Consider the following 17,286-nt stretch of genomic DNA (forward strand, 5'->3'; position numbering starts at 1 on the left):
ACCCCCAGCTGATTCCCATCATGCCCACCCCCACCCACCCACCCCCGGGGCTGCTCAGCACCACCACGGGCACCTGTGCAATTCTCCAAACCTGCTTTCCCAGCGCCTCAGGGGTGGCAGGAGCTGATGCTGTGATGGGCTGCTGCATCCCACGGCACAGCGCGGTGGCACGGTGGGTGCGCAGGCTGGCCGTGCCGCTCTCCCCGGCCCCACGTCTTGCTCCGTGTCCCTGTGTGCTGCCAGAGGGCAGAGCTGTGCCCAACCCAGCGCCTCGACCCAGTGCCAAGGCTGCGCTGGCACCAGCGTGAGGCACCGAGGCATCGCGTGATGCCACTGCTGGGACCACAGAAAGTGGTGTGATCAGCTCTGTTGGGGCAGGAAATAGGCTTTTTTTTTTTTATTACAACGAATATGTGGATGCAAAAAGACCCTCAGAATTATTCTCTTTCCTTCTTCCTGAGGCCATTCCCTGTTCTCATCACAAATCACACAAAAGCAATTAAAACTCCTTTTCAGGTTTCTGCTCCTCCTTCTCCAAAGGCTGAGAATCCTTTCCTCCTTTCAGAAAGCATCTCAGCTGCAGACACGCGTGGATCCCTTTGAACAAAATTCTTTTATTTGGTTGTAACAACTGTTACAGTTGTTACTGCTCCTGCAGTTGTTACCGTCCCAGCCCCGGCTGGCGAGCTGCCACGGCCGCGGGCTTCCCGGGCCGCAGGCGGCAGGCGCCGCTTTGGCAGGAGCTCCTTCTCGTGGTTCTCCTCAGCATCCGAGTGGTTTTATGCTCTCTCAGCTCTCCAGCAAGAGCCCCGTTGCGGGCAGAGCTGCTGCTCGGTACCTGCTGACTGGCGGCTGCGGCCTGAGTCCCCCGACACCGCCCGGGCGCGATGGGACAGACCCGACCGGCTGCAGCGGAGGGTCCTGCGCGACACCGACCTCTGCGGGGTTGGTGACCCAGGGGCAGCGTCGCCGAGCAGCCTCCTGCCCGGCTTCGGTCGCGGGAGCACTAACCGATAGCAGCTGTCACGGGAACCTCCGTGGCCGCCTTCATCAGTTACAGAGGAAAATACAGTCCTGTTATTTTTGCTAATTTAGAACATTCGTGCTGCTCGACACATTATTTTTTAACTTGGCAGCTAAATGCAATGATAAATGAAAATGCTGGTGTCGTCGCAAGTATCGGTGCAAAGGCAGTGCAAACGAGCTGGGTGTTCAGCCGATGGGAATGAGGCGTCCTCATGTGCTGAGCTGAGGATTGAAGCAAATAAAACCGGCCTTTGAAACGCGAGCTCTTCCGTGAGGCCGCTCAGGCTGCGCTCCCAAACGCAGGAGACACCCGAAATCCTCGTGGAAAACAAGCGTTCTGATGCGCTTCCTTTCCCCAATTATGCCTGTGATTTTTTTCGTCAGTAATTCTGATTATCAGAGCGATTTGTGCCAGACTAATCAAGCAACAGTAACGGGTGGAAATGGGGCTCCCTCTAACGTCAGGCACTGCCTGGCTGCACCCCGTTTGCCTGCTGCGGGCACCAAAACTGGGGGCAGGCAGATGCTGAGGGTCCCTTTCTTTTACCTGCATCTTGGAAGTATTGCCACAAGAGGGTAATAACAGCTTGGTCTGGATCTATGGTATCCGGTTGCTTTATATTTATCATCTGGATTTAACAATAGTATCACGTATACTTAGCATTCTTAATATATATCCTGTGTATTTAACATACTACGCACTGTTGAAGAAAAAAACCCCAATACCAGCATACAGGTTTTTTCCCCCAAATAAACGATATCCTTTCAGTCAAACAAACATGCAGATAAAATGAAAAAAGTATAAAAAAGAAAGCGGTGCGATTTTTTACCTGATATAGAAAAACATCATTGAGAATTTTTATTAGGGCAATTTCACTTTATTTTTTCCATACAGCAAGGTCAACTATAGCAGTAATAATAAAATAAGCATAAAAACAAATTGCAGCCCAGGACAGAGTACATAATTTGGAGCAACTACAAGCAAAAAGTAAGTCTGTGATTACATAATAGTAAAACCAAGCACATCTGTCCTTTCAGCAGATGAAAGTTGCGGGGTTGCAAATAAGTGCAACTTCATTACTTATTCAGTGTGAGTACTGGAGAGATCAGACAAAGTAATGGCCTAATCACTTTTTCTTTCCAGCTTTGGCTTATATAATGACAAGGTTTCTTGAATGCTTTCCATTAAAATGGTAAAATTTCCCAGGTTTTTCTTTTTTTTTCACCTGCTAAAAGAACAGGACCACTACAGCAATAAAAAATAATCACATAACAACTACAGCTACGGTGTGCTGTTTGGTTTGCCTGTTCATGATTTAACTCTTTTGTGAACGTCAGTATTTGTTTTGAAGAATCTTTTTTGTGAACAATAAACCACTGAAATTGTCAGAAACTGGTTTGAATAGCATATATCTTTAATATATTTTTTTGATACTTTAAACATGCAGTAGTTTTTGAATAATGTACGGAATATTTGAGCCATGATTTCACCTTGATGGTTTGAAGTACCTGCTTTTTTCTTTTTTTTTTTTTTTTTTTTTCTTTATTAATGATTTTCAGGCAGATTTGAACCAGTGGAGCTTTTGTCAGTCATGAGATCTTGGAAGGATGGCATATCTTTCCAGCTGAAAAAATCCTGGCAAACTACAAGCTGTCCACATAAAGCAAAGCAACTTTTTTGAAGGGGTATGGAGTGCTAACTCTGTGCCACTTTTGCAAGCAATTTTGTTCAGCCTGTCATTTTATTAGCCTTAACAAAACTCCTTGTAATTATAGACATTTTTATTCAAAATAAGATCTTACTATTATACAGGTTTCTCTCTTTTTTGACTATATACAGAAGTGCAAAAAGTCAACCTTCTCTCTATACGTTCCCACATGCTAAACTGCAGCATAATCAACCCTCAAGAGTTTGCACACACACACTATAATTCTTGTTACGTAAACTTTGAGTATTTGGATTATCAACAAAAAGTCCCTTGATCTATTGATTATGCAGCTTATTTATAACAAGGCCTGATATTCAGGGATTTCAAAAAATATTTAAACAATATTTTAACATTTGAAATGGATACAGTAGAAAATAAATTTTATTCTAATATCTAGGAACTAGATTTTCTCATAATAACTAATTACAAACAAAATAAATCATCAAAATATTACTCAATTGTCTGCCAGGATTGTTGCGATAGCAACAACTTAACTTCTTACTTAGCAATGATTATATAATTATAAGATATCCATATAAAAGATCTTTGTTCTTTTAATGAAAACTAGACAAGAACTAACAATGACTGACATTCTTACATTGTAATATTAAATCAGTAAAATATAAATCATTTAGTTAACAATAATACGAATACTCATATGACACTACATGTAAATTCAAAACTGAGTATGTTATGAAGAAAACTACTTTTTTTGTATTTTGAAAAAGTCATCAGTAAATTCTAATAAAACAAAATTCTATAAACTGAAATGGTATTCAACTGGTAATAGAAAACGAAAACAATCTAATAAATGTAAGAAAGAAAAACTACACTTTTAACAAGAAAAAAAATAAGTAATATTCTATAATGTTAAGTAACTACAATAACATGTGAAGTCACCTATACTTTCTTAACACGATTGAAATTACATTGGTATGGGTTTTAACCCGTAATGTAATAATCTAAGGCTTTAATAGATGTACAGTACAATCAGTAAAATCAACACATCATTCTTATACTATAAAGCATCTCTCTCAAGCATAAAAACTCGCAGTAAACTTGGAAGTATGGAGAGTTCTACAACCGAACTCGCGCTTCTTCCACTCCACGCTACGCTACCAGTGACCTGGCCCCCACTTCAGCACTTTGCTGAACAGAGCAAAAATATCCTTTACTAGCTGCAACATCCAAACCACAAAAAGGAATTCCTTTGGATGAATCCATTCTTAAAACTTGAATGCACATCTATTTTTTTGTTTTATTTTGTAAAGGCTTTCTAAGGCTATAAGCAGTTAATCTGAACAAAAAAATCACATATAAAACTCACCCAAGTATTTAACCCACCCAATTTCTACGCTAATTAACATCTCCATTTTTTCATATTTTGGTTTGTCATGCATCTGATGTCAGTGCTTCTTTCGTCTTTGTTTAGAGTCACCATGTAAAGTGTGACTGATGAAGTAAAAGTGAAACCCATCTCTGCAAAACATTTATAGTCCTTTTGACTTTTGACAGAGGCTATAAATAGAAGCAAAAGAAGTTCCTCAAACATTTGTTACTGTGTCTCAGAAATGGCTTTTCCCTTTCATATATCACGTTATACAGTAAAATATGCATAAATATTACACTACAATGCCTTAAAATAGTTTATATATATGTCCAGTATGGGTTAATTTGTACGGCTAGAGTATCTTTCTTGTGCTGTCTACTGTTACTGTAAGGAATAGTTGGCCATTTCTGAGACAGCTTTGGTTTGAAACAGAATGGTGCCCTTTGACTGATTAGTACTACTAAAGTAAGTGAAAACGTGGTTCTGAAAATAACACTGCAGAAATAATACTCTAATCGGATGTACAGTCTATGGCACTTCATGAGAATCCTTAACAACATGGTATTTAAAGCCATTGATGTGCTTTAAAATATACACAGTTGTGGTTTTGCTTGGCACATTCATCTCTGTCAGATACCTCTCTTACCACTTCTTACAATCTATTACATTAAAAATATTACTCTTAAACAAAAATTACTGTGCATGCACGCTCTCATCTATAATGGCAATTTTAAATACAAGGTGCACCTTTGTTATTTGTAAACCTTGAAAGAAATAAACTTACTTTAAAAAATTATATCTTGGTCTACAGACGTACCAATACATAATAGATTTATGGTTACATCATCGTCTGTCTTTTCAAGGTGACATACATGATTATGTAGGAAATAGACTATATATGCATATTCAAATCCATATGCATACTTCGGTGCTAGAAAAGATAGACAATGTTGTAGTTTTTAGACAATAAGATCACCTCAGCACAAATATCAATTAAATGTACAAAGTATATAGGCAACAGTGTGCAGTGGATTTCCAAGTTCTTGTTTCATCTTGTTAACATGCAATGTGTGGATGTCTTACTGCTGAGGGAGTTTCCGAGTGTTGCTTGACGGTATATACATTATGGCTAATGAGCTCGTCCTCTTCTCAACCCAAACACACTGTCCTTTTCTCTTTAGTTATGATCTAGAAAGGAAAAAAGACAAAGCATTTTCAACACAGTCGTAACTTCTTGTTAGCACCACATCAGCCCAAATTTTGCATTTGCAACAGGGAAATCTGCCACCGAGAATCGGGGAAGCTTGCACCCAAACCCCGTGAGATTTCCCTTCAGTAACATTCTTGCAGCAGAGGTTCACTTTGCACCCTAATTCTGCAGTGATAAAAGTGCACAATACACTGGCCTCCCGCTGCTCCTGAGCCCCTGGCCGCGGGATCAGAATGCGGGGGACAGTTTCCAGACCCCAGAGCCCAGACCCTGGGAGGCAGCTCCCACAAAGTGCTGTGTGAGCGCTGCCCAGCAGCTCTGGGCTCCTCTCTCTTCCCAGACCCTGCTGCCGCTGCCCTGTAAAACCTGGGAGCCCAACCAGTATCAGAAAGGCACCTAAACATCCTTAGAAATCCAGGCTCTATGTTCCCAAGATAATTTTTCTTACTTAACTGCCCATCTAGTGTACCTATTTCTCTGGTCTCTATTGCCTATCACAACTCTAGAGAGTGATTGCTCCTCCACCTCCGGACGGTCTCCAAAATGGGGACACCCCAGTCCCAGCTGACTGCAGAGGGAAGCCTGGCAGCAAGCTCAGGCTGCAGACTAGAGGCATCCCACCTGAGTCACTTAAGCAGTGTAAAAATGCTTATGCTAAGCTGAAAGGAATAACTATTATTATAAACCCACTGCGGCAAATCAGTTAATCCTTACCCTAAGTAATAATTCCATTATAGCTGAGCCATTCGATAAAAAACAGCAGAAACGGAGTGCAAGGGAGAGAAAGGTAATACAAATGACAAGCTATCCTAGGGGAGGTGATGTGCTGCGGGTGGTCTTAATGACAACAGGCAATTTAGTGACAGACTGGAAACTACAGTTTACTCATAGGAAGATACAGGGGAAAAAATCTCTCAAGCTTAGGCACACAAACCTAGATTTCAGACTTTGTGGGATGAAAGGCTGCAGTATAAAAAGCTGACATACACTGTCTGCAACCGCTGTTCACACCAACACAACGCAGGTATGAACTGCGCCTGCACTGTGGGACCTCTCTTGCCGTATCACCTATGCAAGGAAAATGCTGTACGTAATGCATTGTAATCTGATAACCTGTGTTCAAGAGACATCAAGCTTCAGCTAGGCAGACTACTACATCAGTATTTTCAGAGATGCCGGCTTTCCAAATTTGGAGATTTAAAATTAGTTCTTTCTAAAGACCGCTTAACATAACCATCCCCCCCCCCCCCCCCGACCTGCCTCACATCAGCGCTAGAGACATCATCCTTTATAAACAAAACGTAAAACTCTAATTTTAGACTCTCTGATTTTGCTATTCAGCAGTTTATCCATACGTATAATATGTTCCTTCTATATGTGGAAACTAATACTGACATCTGGCCCAACACACTAGCTAACGGGGTCACTGCAAACTACGGGATCTCTGCTCAGAGAGGAATGGCATGTCAGCGGAGTTCAGAGCCTCTTCCCCCATATCTTATTAGTTTTCTTAGAAAGAAAATAAAAACATTCTGTCCCTGAAAAAGACAAATTATGCACACATATAGGTAAGAAAACTGCAAGGAACAACGCATTAGGAACTTACTGTTTGATGACAAAATGTCTACATCTGTGTAACATACTTGTGGCTAGTCAGATGTTCGGCAGATATTATGGGTATCTATAGGTAAAAAAATGTAAACAATGAATAACATGTGCCATGAGCCGACCCAGAGACACAGCATTTTGCTACAGAACATAAGTTTGGAAAAGTGAGGATCAGCTGTGAGTTGGTGGATTTTATATTGTAACTATAAGTTAAAGTCAACTGAAGTGCTACAATAGCAACTTAAAACTGGAAAACATTGTGTTAAGTACTACTTGACAAATATAAATAAGTATTATTGGTTGTTTAGGAAATAAGAGAAGTTAAAATCTACAAAAGTCATGCAGTGCAGTAATTGACAATAGCCCTTTTTGTTGGCCTACACAAAATTCTGTGTTTTCAGTGTATCATTAAAAATTATAAATTCTACAGTGGCCTTGTTTCAGTCTGATTTTGTGAAGTGTTCACTGCTTTCACTGTCTTCGTTTCTGAATGCCAAACCTAGGATGCCCCGAGCTTGATTTTCACGGCTGGTGAAAATCCACTGTGGAGAAGAGCTGCCTGCTCTTCCCACGGCCGCTGCGGGCATCACGGTGGATCAGCTGAAAAGCTAAGACTCCCCAAAGCAGTGAAACAATTCTCAAAATGTTTGTCTGCGTAAACAGAATTCACTACGGGGCTCTCTGGAAGTGCCCCATCAACTCAGCTTCCCATTAAAAAAAAAAAAAAAAAATTAAAATCAGAGTAGATTACCAGCAGTACAAGTAACAAACTTATATTCTACATCCCACCCTTGGGTCCCAGCCGTGCAGCCCTCTGTGTGCAGTGCACAGGCTGGAGTCCACGGGAGCGAGCCCAAACAGACCTAGCAGGTCTCCCTTGAGAAGGGAGAGCACTAAAGCATGCAGGTGTTGGAGGAACCGTGAGCAACCTCGCATTACAGACAGGACTGGGAGTCCGGCTGGAGGGAGCAAATAGATGCGCCCACGTACAGGGAAACATGCTGGGGCATAGGACACAAAATTGATTTGTAGCATCACAAACGGCTGTCGCGCTTGAAAAGCCTCTTTTTCCTCGTGGATGCTAAGGCTGACCCGTTAACCCGCATAAGAAAGGGAATGGGGAGGTTTCCTCTTAACTAAATCGTTTACAGGTCTTGGTGTTGGTTTCCACCCCTTGTGCCCTCTCCTCCCCTAGCAACTCCACACACCTCTACAACATTGCCAACTTGTACAGAAATGTGCTTCAAGCATAATGAAGCTTCTCATACCATTTTTTTTTCTACTGCTGCAGGACAGGCTGTTGCACCCAACTGTGTAGAAGCATCAGGGATAGTGCTGTTGGAACATACCAAGGACCTTCAACACCAGTCAATGAAGATGAAGGGCCAGATCTTAAGACTTTTGGCATGCATGCACATTGCATCGTGTGGCATTAAATAATTTCAGCATTGCTCACATAGTATATACATATATTCATAATATATGTATATATTGAGGTTTGGCTGCAGTACTTTACTAAGTGTGTTATGAGGCTCCAGGGAGGATATGCATGAAATGATCAGATTCTACAACAGAAAGTTTCCCTGTAATCTGTTTGGGAAAGTGCATGGTTATTTACACAGAGATGATTTTAAAAAATAATGATGTTTTTCTGTGGCTTGGCTTGTTCTCACAACTCTCTGGACTTATGGAGGGTACAGAGATACTTAATTGTATGGTGCAATAAATTACAATATCAAGAAACATGGGGCATACAGGTGGTTGCTTGCTTAGGTGACACATGTGCAGAGGTAGTCACGTCTATAAACCAGCTTTTCAAAATACAAAGCAATTCTTATGCTGGTTTAAATCTGTGAGTGACATGGTCACTCAGCAAACACTCCTCAAGAGCAGAAAGTGCTACTTGCTAAGCAGACTAACCTGAGTATTGTTTGGAATTGCAAAATATCCAGGTCCCTTTTGAGACTCAGGAGGTGCACACCTATATATCACTACAATAGTGTAATTTTTGGAATAATATTTTTGAGAGATCAGTAAGCAGACAGGTTAACAAAGAACGTACAGCTGGGCGCAGTACAAAATGGTAGTGCTCAACAGGCAAAGGTGGAGAGGCTCAAAGCCAAAGACTCTGGACTTAATCCTGCGGGAGCCTGCAGCACTTGGTACCTCGCACTGCAGCGAGGCCGGGGGCTCCCGGCTCTGCAGGAGCCGGCGCCATCCACCCCAAGCACAGAGGTGCAGGTGCAGCAGGCCACGCGCACGGGTGTTGCTGCTTAATGTCCAACTGCAGCTGCAAACCTGACAACTTTACGATGGGATTTTGAAATTGTTTAAGGAGTTAGCTCTAATGACTTAGGAAGCTGAGTATGTCAGGTGAGCCTGCCTTAAAAACTGACATTTATCCTCAGAATTAATTTCACATACAGAACCACACCTGCAAAATGCTAAAGAAAATGTTTAGTTCCCTTTTCTAAAAGGCATGTGTGATTCCCACTGAGTCGAGAGTAATACCTGCATATTAGACCAGAACTGATAGTTTCATGACATAAGGCAATTCTAACTTCCTAGTAAAATCTCAAAAAAACATTTGTTTTTATAAAAGAAAGAAGAGGGTCTTTTAAAAGTTTTTACTGTTGCACTTTCAGCCAGATGTACTACAGAAATCTGCATTTTTGACAACCCAGCTAGATAAGAACAGCAGGCCACGTTCTGTTCTCAGGTGCAGCTCCTCTGGCCCCTGGTACTCATGTCTGACTATAGTTTCTAGCTTTTCAGGGAGGACTTTTAATCGCTTATTTAGCGCAGCATTAATTCTTTTATTCCTGAAACACATCCAAACACGGCAACAATTGGGGTAGCTATTTAGAAATAAAGCCAGGCTCTAATGGACATTTTCTTAACTGACGTCTGCCTACGGCAACAAGTAATCGGCCCTTTCCTAGCAGAATCACAAGCTGAAACAAAGGTTTAAAAAGAAGTTTCTGTGTGGCCCATGCTCAAACGTTTTTGTTTTGCTCCTGGAAGAGGAGAGTCAGAACATGTTCAGACTGCTCAATTCAGACTGTTAAAATTCTGACCCTGCAACCCCTCTGCACAAAGGTTTTACTGGCTTTCACTGGAGTTCTGCACTAAAAGGAACTGTCGGCTTCACAGAAGTAGAAATAAATAATGGGTTCCGTGTATTATCCCTTTCTCTTTACATCTCTGAGAGCAGAAATAAGCAGCACGGCCCATAAATGTTAAGACTGAGTCAGAAACTCTATTATCAATTATTTTTAGCATCAGAAATGGAACTGCAGCACCTTTTGAGCATGGACAAAGGCTTATTAAGCTGTGCTGCAGGTCTTAGAGAGAATGTGTAGGCCAACAAGAGGTAAAATCAAAACCCCCATGCTCATTAAAAGCACCAATTTCAAGTTGTCTGTAAGGAACAAAGCTGTAAATTAGCAAACCTGGTTGGCTGTGGCTGTTGCAGCGAAGGGAACACTTGTGGCAGATGTTGTTGCTGCAGACACAGTGGCTGGCGTAGCACCGTGCACCATGGGAACTTTCGGAAGGAAAATCATATAAGCAAACATACAGAAGAGTGTAGCAGTATGGGAACCAGAGCGACATGTGGTAGGATAATTGAGCATGGTATTTATCACAGCAAAAAGCCCGAGACATCATTGCCAGCGCGTGACATGCAACCACAGTGCAAAGCAGGACAACATTCCAGGGAGAAAGAGGGGAGGGAAATGAAAGAGAAAAAAAGGGGAAAATGCTTGTTACCATCAAATCAAGAAAATCGACACAAACAAGCTTAACCATTTCAATACAAAAATCAACAGAAGAATTTTTAAATGCCCTTATATTTACAAATTTTTGTCTTTTAAGAATTCAACCCAAATATTTACTGCAAACAAAAATGTATCTTGTTGAAGGACAGTATATGTCTACGTGGCTATAGTAAGGTACAGTCTTTACTTAACACGAGATAAGTTTCTAAACACTGGAACTCATAGTCCAATCAAAATCCACCAAGGAACCATGTGCAATTCAAACAACTGCTATACAAAATTAACAATGTCTATGTGTCCATGTCAATTAAATAAAACAATTGCATTTAATTGACAGGTGTTAGTGCAGGAGGCTAAGGGAGATGGATTGGCACAAGAGCTATAAGTTAAAATCTAGCAGTGGATTTTGAGGGTCTGTGAGCTGCACCACAGGTTTAAGATAATCAAGAAACAAAGCTGGCACCTACCAACACTTGTAGCGGGTGTCATGCACAATATTGAGCCTGCCCATCATGCATTGCAACAGGAAGGTGGATTTGGAAAGGGAAAAGAATTAAAACAACCCATCACACGTGTAATTAGAAAATTTCATTTGAACAAAGAAGAAAAATTGTTATTATGGGAACAGTGGCATGTAACTGTCAGCACAATCAAACCATACAATAGCACAGTGATCCATTAGAACTAGTCTTCAGTGAAGGGGAAAGAGCTGATTGAACTGTGTGCTGGTATATTGTGTTTGCCTTTGTAGCACTGTGGAATATTAGCATGGCTAGGAAAAGTTTCTTTAGCTTTATTTTAAAACTCTTTTAGTCTTAAATCTTTTTGCCTTTTGACATAAGCTTTGTAATGGTCTTTACCCTGGCTTCCTCAGATTAAAATACTTTCAAGTTGCACCTGCCTACAGGTACCTGAGGTCCACCCCTGCTAGGACACACACGGAGTAGCCGGAGCGAGGGATTAGCAGCGCTGTGCCCTCTCCCTGCAGCTGCTGGGGAAGCGCAGCCTAAGGCTTGTTCTGTCCGGGGAAGGCAGACGGAGAGAGGAGGCAAGCGAGGCTCTCCCCTCCTGCTAGAACAGCCTTTTCAGCTGGGGCCCATCTCGGATGGGCTGGAGCAACGATTCCTTGCAGAGTGATGACTTGATCTATACTGTTTCATTAGTTGCAGTCTGACTGCTCCAATATTTAGGTAATATATAGGCAAAAACCAGGTGAATTCGGCATGCAGTACTTCTGTCGTATCTGTACGACCCCTGTGAGCTGCTGGTGAAATGATCCTGACCGTCCTCTGGTCTGTGTGCTTAATATGCAGGTCAGAGGAGTGACTGAATAGTTAAAGTCTCCCATGCAGCTCATGGCAGCAGCTAAGAATACTTGTTCAGCATTTTTTTCTACATTATTGGATATATTTTAAGCTGCTGGTGTCTGGGCTCACAACCTGCAACTCTCTTTAGGCTAGACAAGAATAACTGAAGTGACAGCACCTGGTGAATTCTGCCCTGCAACTAGAGAGCCAACAGCAGTATGGTGTTTTTAGGAACATCATGGTATCATTTTTTAACTATCGCTAAGTTGGTAATTCTGTTTGCTTTACACAGCAAAACGCCTTCCACCAGACTGAACTCAGAATCTTCTATTTTTGCTTCCCATATGATATGATAAAGATATACTGATATTTCAGAATATCCGTTTTTAATAAACGATTTACTTTTTTATTTAACATTTGTTAACACCGCTAATTATGCCTGACACAGCAGAAACTGAAATAAGCTCTGAAATCTGGGAACAGAGATTGGAGTGGAAATGGAAACGTATTCTAGAAGACTGCCAGTGGGAGCCACGGCAATGCTGCTTCCTTGACATTACGTGACCGTAACAAGGGGCACAGGAAATTGTTTCAGCTGGTGCCAAGCATTGTAGTGGCTTGCACAATCTCAAGAGCATTTAACTAAGCAGGGAAAAAGTCAGTCAGTATAATTACTGCTGGGGACAAGGTTATTCTCTGTCATCACTGTATCTGCAAGGCTACAAAGAAAAGGGCATAATCAAGTTTCCTAATTACCCTTCTCTTTCTGTGTCATGGCGGAGACTGAAAATATTCACAAAGAAAGGTTAAATAACAGAAGGGTAGCTTTTCTGACTTCTCCATGCACGAATCCTGGGTGAAGGCAAGGGGACCACTTGGAAGATTAAAAAATGCTATAAAGTGCAAACAGTAAGTAAAACTGCTTTCTCGGTCCCTCTTATGACATCTCTGTGGTGTTAATGAGGTTACACAGAAGAACCTTTGAGTTCTGTCTCTGCAGAAGTGCCCTATTTATAAGGTTGTACATACTTCATTAAATCTGGAATATTACGTCATTCCATGCATAATTAGGTCTACATGTTAAAGACGAGTTAGACTCTGAAATATCACTGTAAAGCTTTTCAGCTCAAAATTTTAGTCTGAGTTATCATCATTAACATTATAACCAGCGCACACAGTTTTGAAAGGGAATCAAAGCAAATGAACATAAGGCAGAAATGAAAATACTAGCTAGGGTGCAATAACTTGCAAATATGAAGACATAATGCTGTATGACCCTCTTACCAGTAATAAAAATCATTTTTGCTATGACCTTAATATTCATCTTGACTTCAGAAGCTTTGACTGACTAATGAGAATGCATGAATAATAAATGTGCAGTTTCAAATGTTCCTTAGCTTTTCAGCACAAGGCAGAGTTTTAATTCAAGGATGTGCTCAGTTAACTGATCATAACTTCACAACCAGATTATTTCTGCAGTGGAATAAAGCTATTTTTATAAATATTCTATGTTTACTGGTGTTTTAAGCGTTTTTTTTTCTCTTCTCTCCCTCTTATTATTCCTCTCAGTCTATTTATTCTGTCCAGTCTACTAAATCCTAATTAAAAATATCATCATAGACAACATAAGCACTCCTGTAGAGGTGAACAGTTGTGCCTGATCTTTCCCTCCCTAACATTCTGGAGGAGAGCAGTGTTTTTATACAGACCCAGAAGCCCCACGGAGGAAGGTGCTTACACGGATACCACTTTAGGAAAGCATCTGTGCACTGACTGAGTCCCAGCGATGAGCAAGTAAGTTCTCTGGAGCTGAAGCTGCAGTAACTAAATAAATATGCAATGCGTTAACTTAACAGCAGAGGTGGCTGAAGCCTCGCCACTGCTGGCTACATGGTTCAGCTGCCCTGCTGCAATTCTGCCCCTTGCAGGTGCATCAGGACAACAGCTCCAGGGAGTATCCTGTAAACCTGACCCCTTTCTTCTGCAGGATTACCCTTCTCAAAGACCCTCTGGTCACCCAGTTTACACACACAGGCCAGAACAGCTGTATCAGCACAACTGAGGAGACACTGAACTGACGCACAAGGATGGTAACAAGCACCAGGGCATGAATTTCATCTAGTTGCACATAGGAGCTCTCTGTCTGCACGTACAAACATGCCCCCAGCCAGCTCACAGTTCCTGCAGGACAAAGAGCACGTGCAGAAGTAGTGAACGCCAAGTAATCGGTGCTCTGCAAGTTCACAGCCCCACAGCGAAACATTTGCCCACGTGTCTGCCAAGGTGTCAAGAGTCGGCAGCCAGGACCGAAGTACCAAAACAAGCTGTGAACATCTATTAAGTTGTGCAGAGCCTCCTCATTCAGCAGACTAACTCCGCTTATTTCAACTAGCCAACACCACAAGTGTTCCCAGTTCTTTCTTGCAACACCTTTTCGACTCCCCTCTCAGCCTGGGGACAGCTTCCAGCAGCCGAGGACTCTGGGAGACCTCAACAGGGGAGCCGTGCAAAAAGGGAGCTTTATCTGAGAGTGGTGAGATGAGTATCTAAGAGCATTTAATCATTTAAAGTGTGCTGGAGTGCCAGTGTCCATCCGCTGGCATGGACGATCCCTTTATTTGCTTTCCATGCCCTTGCATACCGGCAGCCAGAATTAAGCCTTACAATTTAGAAGAGGTATCTGGGTTTGTCTGAAACGAGTGGAAAACTCTCAAGGTGAAACATCAAGAGTGAAGTGCTCCACAGAGAGGAGGGTCCTGCCAAGATCCTCCATAGGGGGTATACACCTGTACCGTGTAGGTTCTGCGAGTGTCCTGCCCTCCAGACCTGTTGCACTTTCATAAGTTGCAGCTGAAGCAACTAAGAACATATCTGAGTAATTACACGTTGGGTGTCTGAACCTGAAAAATGTCATTTTAATTCAGACCCCACTGAATTAACCTGCCTCTGCTCCATGGCAGTGGCGCTGAGGGCACCCACACTCTGTGCTCCCCTGTCGGTTCTTAGGGACTGACAGAGAAACTCTTATTTCCAAATGACTATGCACAAACAGGACTGATGCTAGTTAATTTTAAGTGGGGAAAACTAAGAAGGGCAAGGTGGCAAGTAAAATTTTCAAACTTTTGGAAAAGTACTGGATTACTGGAAAGCTCAAACTGCTGCTATCTGAAAAATATAAAAAGATGATTTATAGTAGCTCATGCTAAAAAATCCTTTATTCTTCTTGTTTAACATATACATAACTTCAGTGGTCAAGAAAGGTCAAATGAAGCATCAAGAACCACTGCAAAAAATCCTGTAGGTTTCAGTACAGACTTGCTAGAGGAAGAGCTGAGGTAGGTTGTGTGTGCCAACGTGAAAGATCCTGGTCAATGATGTAGTGCAAATGAGGTCTGACGCACACAAACTATAACCCCAGCTTCTACATTCAAAGGGTATGATTCAAAGCAGCTCGAGTACTTCCAGAAATCATCCAGCCCCTCGCTGGTTTAATGGAAGCTGGAAAATTGCGTGGTTTACTAACTACATCAGTTATGCTTTGCTAAAACAAATCTGTGACATTGTTTAATATCTACAGGAAGGATCGTGATTGCGCAAGCATTTTTATATGAATTTTAGTTTGTGGGCTAGAGACCTGACCTAAAGCTTCCTCAACCAGAGTCTTTCTATTGACTCCAACAAGCTTTGCAACAAGCTTTTACTAATATATTTTAGTGGTTGCAATGCATTTTTGGAACCTAAGTAAGTTATTACAATGTACTACATCAAGTAACTGATTTTTGTGCCATTTAAATTACAGATGTTGGTTGTATGCCAGATTGTACCATCAAGAAAGAATGCTAAAAGGCATTATACTGAATTCCTGGGAACACACCTGCCAAAACTGTTTAGGCTAAAATCCTTAATTTTTTTTTTTAAAGATTGAATAGTTGTATTTTCTTTTCTCCCCTCCCCTCAGCTAGTCAGGATTACAAAGGGCCGTCCTCACAGACTCCTTCCAATATTCTGAGTACAGATCTACTAGATGTCCTCTGTGTTTCATAACTCACCTCCTAGAATGATAGTGCTGTTTTAATGTGGGTTCACATGTAAAAACACTAACTCAGCTGTGTTAATATAGGCATAAATTCTCATGACATACTAGATATATAATTTTTCATGAAGCACTGTTTGCAGAACCAAAAGATATATTCCAACTTTAAGTCCCATTTACTTCAGAGGGATTTCTGCTTATGTAAATAGTACAGGCATCAATTCTTCAGCAATTACACTAGGACAAGTATAGATTTGATCACTCTTGAATAAAAGCAAATGCACCTTGGTTCTGCTTAGACCAAAATCAGCCCTGAGGCTTTAGTGGTAGAGGCCTGAACCTTGATTTCTTGTGTAGGTTCATGATTAGCCTATTTGCAGACTGCCTGCCTGTGCCTTTTATGATCACTGCAGCATAATTAAAATCAAAACCTTCAAGTGTGTGACTCAGAACAACTGTTGCTAAGCACATGAAGGCAAAGGGGTCTTACAGCAAGAGAAACAAATACAACAGCTTAAGAGATGTGTAATGAAGAGAAGTTATTCGAGGGAAAGAGGAACGAGAGAGATTTCAAATTTTGATTTGGGATGACAGAGCATGACGCTGATTTTTATATTAGACTTGAAAACACCCACCCAGCTTCCGAGAGAAGCAGAGAGAAGCCAGCCTTCCTGCAGTCAGCACCTCCTCTGCCCATATCTCACCAGGCACGGCAGTGTCTCAGCCTGGAGAGAGGCTACCTGCACCTGGCAGCAGCTGCCCTGGCACTAGCGGCCACCGCGCAAATACCTCTACGCATTTGCGGGCAGGAACAAATGGTTATTTCCTAGTACCTTTTTTCCAGAATTCCCCCTTCTTCCTCCCCAGAAAAAGGCAAACAAGAAGCACTTACCTGGTGGGAGAAAGGCTGTATGCTGCTGTAACTGCATGTTGGCAAGAGCTTGCTGGTATTGGAAAATACCAGTGTTAAAGACTGCGGTGGCACCATTGGTTTTTTCAAGCGCAGGCCTCTTTGGTAATGGGGGAAGTACAGCTTGAGGAATTCCCTGAATGGTGGATGGGTATAAAAATAAAGTCCAGTAAAAAAAAGAAAAAAAAAAAAAAAGGGAGGGGGGTGTGGGGTGTGGAGGAGGACGGGAGGGAGGGAGAAGAAAAGGAAAGAGAGAAAGGAAAAAAGAAAAATCAGTAGAAGGCAAAAAAACCAGGCAGCACCATGTTTATCCATGAGCAAGCAAGCAGCATAGCAGACTTAACTACCAAATAAAAGGCGAGGTAAAAGATTTA

General features: G+C 41.8%; 1 protein-coding gene across 22 annotated transcripts in view; it reads right to left on the reverse strand.

The window, feature by feature from the left end:
- Positions 1-1,882: 1,882 nt before the first annotated feature.
- Positions 1,883-17,286, reverse strand: part of MBNL1 (muscleblind like splicing regulator 1) — a 112,138-nt gene continuing 96,734 nt past the window's right edge. For 14 of the 22 annotated variants that reach the window (XM_087739128.1, XM_087739144.1, XM_087739126.1 and 11 more), the window contains 5 exons: positions 16,895-17,048; positions 11,130-11,165; positions 10,336-10,430; positions 6,882-6,956; positions 1,883-5,253 (listed from right to left, as the gene is read on the reverse strand). In XM_087739128.1, coding sequence (XP_087595254.1) covers positions 6,900-6,956; positions 10,336-10,430; positions 11,130-11,165; positions 16,895-17,048 — 342 coding nt within the window. In that variant the 3' untranslated portion in view covers positions 1,883-5,253; positions 6,882-6,899. The remainder of the gene's footprint in view (positions 5,254-6,881; positions 6,957-10,335; positions 10,431-11,129; positions 11,166-16,894; positions 17,049-17,286) is intronic. The other 8 variants (XM_087739135.1, XM_087739132.1, XM_087739129.1 and 5 more) reach the window with 2 other exon arrangements.

This window comes from Nipponia nippon, unplaced genomic scaffold (assembly GCF_047370975.1).
Source record: "Nipponia nippon isolate SJK-2023a ecotype South Korea unplaced genomic scaffold, ASM4737097v1 scaffold_7, whole genome shotgun sequence".
In the NCBI taxonomy this organism is placed as follows: domain Eukaryota; kingdom Metazoa; phylum Chordata; class Aves; order Pelecaniformes; family Threskiornithidae; genus Nipponia; species Nipponia nippon.